The 7,143-nt window shown below is 44.6% G+C and overlaps 1 protein-coding gene across 1 annotated transcript; it reads left to right on the top strand.

The window, feature by feature from the left end:
* Positions 1-2,573: 2,573 nt before the first annotated feature.
* On the top strand, positions 2,574-6,845 carry EEF1A1 (eukaryotic translation elongation factor 1 alpha 1). Its single transcript, XM_040473962.1, has 8 exons — positions 2,574-2,647; positions 3,640-3,817; positions 4,097-4,276; positions 4,393-4,689; positions 4,790-4,940; positions 5,033-5,289; positions 5,371-5,605; positions 5,699-6,845. Exons 2-8 carry the CDS (start codon positions 3,674-3,676, stop codon positions 5,821-5,823), a joined length of 1,389 nt encoding a protein of 462 aa, XP_040329896.1. The 5' UTR covers positions 2,574-2,647; positions 3,640-3,673; the 3' UTR covers positions 5,824-6,845.
* The last annotated feature ends 298 nt before the right edge of the window (positions 6,846-7,143 follow it).

Here is a 7,143-nt window from a genome sequence, read left to right as displayed (position 1 = left end):
TGCTGAATACACATACATATCTATAAAAATTACTTTTAAAATTGTTGTGGGTCCATATTTTCAGACAGAATAATTCAATTGAAAGTACACATATTTCCAATCATTACAGTTTTAGGATTATATAAAAGTACTTAAGTGTGCAATGTCACATTTTAATGAACTGTGCAGATTTCACAGATGTCACTTTTCTCACTTTTATTTTACTAACTGGAAATTATCTTTAATACTTTTCTCTCTTACCAACATCCACTTTCATTTGACTTTTCGTAGATTAGATGTTAACTGCAATTTTGGATTCCATGTAAAACTTTCAAATACTCAACTTTTAGTCTTTAGTCTTTGCTTCCTTCCCTCATATCACCATTTCTTTACATTTTCAAAAATTTGTCATTCCTGTTAAAATATTTATATGACCTAGTATTATCTCCAATAATGTTCAAACCTAAACCATTTGAAGTTTACTCAAGAAGGCATGGAAAATAAATCTAGGGTGGCACCCTAATCTTAATCTTACATAACACTGTGCAGTTAATATTACTATGATGTACAATTATGACTGATTGTGGGAATCATTCCAAAGAAAATTCTCATTAATTAATATTTCCAAGGAATTAAACAAGAGCAGAGCTATTTGCATTGTTCTATTGGTAGTGACTGCTTTCAATTGGTATTTCTTACATTTTAATCTCATTACAAACACTGATTAGCATATCAAGATAATTTTATACCACATGTATATGATTGGGTAAGGGCACCAGGAAAATGCAGTGTGAAGAAAGAATTTATGAAAGGAAAGAAGCTAGAAATATCGACTTAGAAAAGGGTTTTGTTGCTAGAAAAAGATGAATGAGCCTCTAGGGAAACTTCATATGGCCTGGTTTCTTTCATGAAAATTCTCTCAAAAAGAGAAGGCTATGAACCTCCTAATGAAGAAATTAAACACACACACACCACATTTTTAGAAGTTTCTATCTACAAAGAGTGGTAAAACAAGAAGACACAGGAAGGCTATTCCAGAAGACTTCTTTCATTAAAAAAAAAAAAAAAAGGTATTTGGGTTGTGAGAAGTAACTGCAAGCTAGGACTAGAACTACATCCTACAATGAAATAGAAAGTAAGTAAGCCCCATACAAGTTTGCCTTTAACTGTTTCCCCATTGTTTTATATATTCCTTTTCCTCTTCCAATTTGATTGTGGGTTCCTCTCCAAAAGGAAGTATTTCTTTTGCACAAGCCACAGAACTTCGTTTAGCACTGGACACATAGTAGGTTTCAAGCATTTAATAGATGGGCTCTAGGAGTTGCAGTGATGTTCCACACGTGGAAGAGATATACTGATGTAGTAACTAGCTCATTAAAAATAAAAGTTCTTTCCTGAAAGGAGCATTTCTCAGAGCTGCCCTGATTGCCAACCAAAAAGGCCTCATCCGGGTTTGCCCTAGATTTATGCTAACATTTAGTTAAAATCAATAGGACGACATAAAATTAATCCATTTATTTAAATGGGATAGGCCACTTGAGAAGCAGTGATTTCACAAGTATCAGGGATAGGAAATTGTGTGGATAAACTTGCTAATGCTGTTGATCAGTTTCTATACGAGATCAAGTGGAAAGACTGAATTTGAAAAGTTCTTCTTAGGTTTCTCAGGCTAGCAATCAAATCAGTGTACACTGAAAAAAAAAATGTACCACGAGAGCAGACACACACAGGTCTCTTTATAGCGTAATAGAATTAGAATTAAAAGGCAAACTGTGGGATTGAAATCTATTCTAAACTGAAAAACTAGACGTCTGGAGTGCCATATGGGGTGAACGTGTGATATGGGCTTCGATAAAAGCAGCTGGCTTTGAATGGAACAAGCCAAGAGGCCAGCCCCAAAAGCATATTCGTTCGGGTCCCGGCCACCGAGTTGAAACCCTCGCTGATTCACCGGCTGTGAAGGAAGCCCCTTGGGTCTTCCGCCCCTCGCTGCCCTGGGTGCTTGGGCCTTGTACTCATCTGCAGCGGGGCGGTGATCCGAAGGCAGGGGCGGGGGAGGAGCCAGCCCCGGGCGGACAGGCGACTAGCGGTGGAAGTGGCTCAAAGGGGTTGTCCCGGACCTTCGAGAGGACCAGGCTAAAGCCTGGAGGTTTACTGCCGAGGGAAGGCATACTCCAATGTCTACATCACCTTTACAATTTAAAACAGGAACGGCAGAAGGAATATTCCGCACATCCCGGCCCGGCCGCCTTCTGGCCGCCCCACCCCCCAGCTGGAGCCGAAAGTAATTCATACAAAGGAGGACTCGCCTCAGCCTTGGGGAATCCCAGGGACCGTCGTTAAACTCTCGATAACCTAGAACCGAAGGCTCGCTCGACCCCACCTCCCCACCCACTCGCTCTTGTCATCATTTGGGTCAAAAGGAGCATGCGCGAGGCGAAGTGTGCTCTTCAGTGGGATGAGCGCACATCGCCCACGGTCCCCGAGAAGTAGGGGGGAAGGGACGGCGATTGAACGGGTGCCTGGTAGAGTTGGCGCGGGGTAAACTGGGAAAGTGGTGTCGTGTGCTGGCTCCGCCCTCTTCCCCGAGGGTGGGGGAGGATCGTATATAAGTGCCGTAGCCGCCTTGAACGTTCTTTTTCGCAACGGGTTTGCCGCCAGAACACAGGTGAGTACCGGGTGTGGTTTCCGCGGGCCTGGCCTCTTGGAGCCGGTTGCGGCCCTCGCTTGCCTGTTACAACTGCCGCGCCATCCAGGCACTTTACGAGGTTCTTGACCCCGAATTTCGGGTTGTGAGTGGGTGGGAAGGTTCGCGGCCTTGCGTTTTTTCAGGATCCCTCCCCCCCCCCCCACCTTCGCCTCGTGCTTGGGTTGAGGCCTGGCTTGGGCGCTGTGGCCGTCGCGTGCGAATTCCCCGCACCTTCTCGCCTGCCTTGTCACAATCTTTAAGTCTCGAGCAAATTAACCGGTCCAGAAAAAGCTGCTATGCTTGTCCGCGTCAAGATAGTTTCGCGGAGGTTGGTCAGGATCTCAGCAGGGTGGGCTTTTTCGCGGTCGTCGGGTTTTTGGGGTTGTGGGGCCGCCGCGAGGCGCGGAGGGCGGTGGCGAGGCCGGCTCGTCCGGGCGCACATGTCCGGCGAGGCGGGGCCCACAAGCGGTGGCCACCGAGTCGGGCGCGGGAGGGCACCGTGGAGTGGGACGGGCGGCTCTGGGGGCCTGCCTCGTGCCGTCCGCCTCGGCCGGCCAGGCCGGCCCGCTCGGCACCAGTTGCGTGCGCGGAAAGATGGCCGCTCTCCGGCCCTGCTGCAGGGAGCTCAAAATGGAGGACGCGGCGGCCCGGGAGAGCGGGCGGGTGAGTCACCCACACAAAGGAAAAGGGCCTTTCCCTCTCCGGCCGCCGCTTCCTGTGACCCCACGGTGTACCCGGCGCCGTCTTGGCACCTCGATTTCTTCTCAACGACTTGGAAGCAGGCCTTCCTCGAGGGGGAGGGGATTTTGTGCGGTGGAGTTGACCCCACGCTTGGTGGGTGGAGACTAGAGTTGGGCCAGCCTGGCACTGGTTGTAATTCTCCTTGGAATTTGCCCTTTAAGAGTTTGGATCGTGGCTTATTCTCAAGTCTTTGGGACAGTAGTGTTAAGGGTATTTTTCTTCCAATTTAGGTGTCGTGAAAACCACCGCTAAATCTAAACCAAAATGGGAAAGGAAAAGACTCATATCAACATCGTCGTCATTGGACACGTAGATTCGGGCAAGTCTACCACTACTGGTCATCTGATCTACAAATGTGGTGGGATCGACAAAAGAACTATCGAAAAATTTGAGAAGGAGGCTGCTGAGGTAGGTGCAGCAACATAATGAGGAAGGTAGTTGGAAGTAAGTTGGTTAGCAGGTGTTAGGTGGTAACTCAAAACTAGTCAGTAGTGTGGATCTGAATGTCCTACTTAAAGGGGGAATAAACTAGTGTTTGCTGTTAAACTTCTTACGTATGTTCGTGTGAGTCATCTAACAGTTGTTGAACTGAAACTTCACGTTTCTGCTGAAGTGGGAGTAAGGGATTTCCAAGTTGAAGATGGATCATGTTTTAGTTCCCAAGTAACCCATTTTCAATTCTTACAGATGGGAAAGGGCTCCTTCAAGTATGCCTGGGTCTTGGATAAACTGAAAGCCGAACGTGAACGTGGTATCACCATTGATATCTCCCTGTGGAAATTCGAGACCAGCAAGTACTATGTGACCATCATTGATGCCCCAGGACACAGAGACTTTATCAAAAATATGATTACGGGCACATCTCAGGTTGGTATGATTAATAGTAACTTAAATAATGAGATTTGCCTTGTGCAATGGAAAAAGGGTGAGTTCATCCTTTTGAAGAAGCTGTAACCGGATATGGTCTTGTTTTCTTTTCAAAGGCTGACTGTGCTGTCCTGATCGTTGCTGCTGGTGTTGGCGAATTTGAAGCAGGTATCTCCAAGAATGGGCAGACCCGTGAGCATGCCCTTCTGGCTTACACACTGGGTGTAAAACAACTTATTGTCGGTGTTAACAAAATGGATTCCACTGAGCCACCCTACAGCCAGAAGAGATACGAGGAAATCGTTAAGGAAGTCAGCACCTACATTAAGAAAATTGGCTACAACCCCGACACCGTAGCATTTGTGCCAATTTCTGGTTGGAATGGTGACAACATGCTGGAGCCAAGTGCTAATGTAAGTGACTTTCAAGACTTGGAGGAAGTGATGGAAGGGGACAGATGTTGAGACTAATTGACAACCATTTGGGGGATGCTAATTGACAATCTTGTTTTAGATGCCTTGGTTCAAGGGATGGAAAGTCACCCGTAAAGATGGCAATGCCAGTGGGACCACACTGCTTGAAGCTCTGGATTGCATTCTGCCACCTACTCGTCCAACTGACAAGCCCTTGCGTCTGCCCCTCCAGGATGTCTACAAAATTGGTGGTAAGTTGAACATCACTATCAGGACGTAACTTGTGCTGGTTGCTGCACTTTTTTCACGTAAGGTATTTGACACTCTGCTGTAAATATTTCAGGTATTGGTACTGTCCCTGTGGGTCGAGTGGAGACCGGTGTTCTTAAGCCAGGCATGGTGGTCACTTTTGCTCCAGTCAATGTTACAACTGAAGTAAAGTCTGTTGAAATGCACCATGAAGCTTTGAGTGAGGCTCTACCTGGGGACAACGTGGGCTTCAATGTCAAGAACGTATCTGTCAAAGATGTTCGTCGTGGCAATGTGGCTGGTGATAGCAAAAATGACCCACCAATGGAAGCAGCTGGCTTCACAGCTCAGGTAACACTGGAAAGTGGCAATGTTCTCACTGAACTGCCAGACTTGGTGTTTTGAGGCTCATTAAATGCAACTCTTTTTCAGGTGATTATCCTGAACCATCCAGGCCAAATCAGTGCCGGATATGCACCTGTGCTGGACTGTCACACAGCTCACATCGCCTGCAAGTTTGCTGAGCTGAAGGAGAAGATTGATCGTCGTTCTGGAAAAAAGCTGGAAGATGGTCCCAAGTTCTTAAAATCTGGTGATGCTGCCATCGTTGATATGGTTCCTGGCAAGCCCATGTGTGTTGAGAGCTTCTCTGACTATCCTCCTCTGGGTAAGGATGACTTGAGTGTAATTAGAAACTTTACTGAAGATGGGAAATACCAGAACAAAGTTTCTGATGACAATCTAAAATTTGTTTTAATAGGCCGTTTTGCTGTCCGTGACATGAGACAGACGGTTGCTGTGGGTGTCATCAAAGCAGTGGACAAGAAGGCAGCTGGAGCTGGCAAGGTCACCAAGTCTGCCCAGAAAGCTCAGAAGGCTAAATGAATATTATCCCCAATACCTGCCACCCCAGTCTTAATCAGTGGTGGAAGAACGGTCTCAGAACTGTTTGTGTCAATTGGCCATTTAAGTTTAATAGTAAAAGACTGGTTAATGATAACAATGCATCGTAAAACCTTCAGAAGGAAAGGAGAATGTTTTGTGGACCATTTGTTTTTTTTGTGTGTGGCAGTTTTAAGTTATTAGTTTTTAAAATCAGTACTTTTTAATGGAAACAACTTTGACCAAAAATCTGTCACAGAATTTTGAGACCCATTAAAACAAAAGTTTAATGAGAAACCCGTGTCTTCTTTTGGTCAACACTACAAGCTTGTACTATTCAGGTAAAAAGATTAAGAGTTGCCCATAACCTATTCCTGGTGTTAACATCTGTTGAAACTGTGATTTGGGTTAAGGCCCCCCCCCCCCCCCCGGGCTGGGAAACATTTTTACCACCTCAGGGAAAAGAAACAAGTACATAGAGGTATGGGAAAAGGGGATCTGCAACACAGTTTAGAACAGTAACACCGTTAAGGTAGGTTATAAAAAGTTAAATTTTGTAAATCAAAGCCAACGTGTAAGATTTGTATACTATCATTATTGAGTAGACTTGATACATTGTCACAATTGAGTTTCCCACTTATTGGAATGCTTTGTCACATTTATACATCTTGTAGTTTAAAGTATCCTGAAAGGTGAGGCATTCAATAACGTTACTGTATTTAATGGTAGAGTTCATTGTGTCCAAACTGTAGGAGAACAAAGTATATACTGGAATTTTAATGTCACTTGAGAACTAGAAATCCACCTCCATTAGGAATTTTCATCTAAGCCAAGCTTGAGTGAAGAAGGGACATTGCTGCACTGGAGATTTAAAACCCAAAGTGGCAGTACTCAGCCTAAATGAGGACCTGTTTTGGACTGTAGGGTAAGCTTTGTTTTTAGTTGAATATGTTTTGAGATTTTGCTAAAAGTGTCCTTCCAAAATTGTTACCTAACAAGAAGCAATAAAAGAATGACCATTTGAAGTTAATTTGATGGATGAGATGGAAAGTGAAGAGCTCGTTAAACCCCACTGTGGTAATTTTGTAATTTATATAAACTGTATGTAGACTGGTAAATTAACAGTACTTTGGTTGACAACAACGTGGTCTTAAGTTCTTGCCTTTGGATAGCTGGCAAATCTCTTTAACACTGGTGCATTTGATAGAACATTGCATGGATCCTGGCTAATTTGGACATTAATTTCATAAGACCCTATTTGATCCGTAAATTTTAAGTTGCTTTGAAATAGGCAAAATTACAGGACACCTTGTATTTTATAAT

Source organism: Herpailurus yagouaroundi, unplaced genomic scaffold, assembly GCF_014898765.1.
Source record: "Herpailurus yagouaroundi ecotype Mexico unplaced genomic scaffold, PumYag 139, whole genome shotgun sequence".
Classification (NCBI taxonomy): domain Eukaryota; kingdom Metazoa; phylum Chordata; class Mammalia; order Carnivora; family Felidae; genus Herpailurus; species Herpailurus yagouaroundi.
The sequence above is the reverse complement of the archived record's forward strand: the minus strand, read 5'-3'. Positions and strand labels throughout refer to the sequence as shown.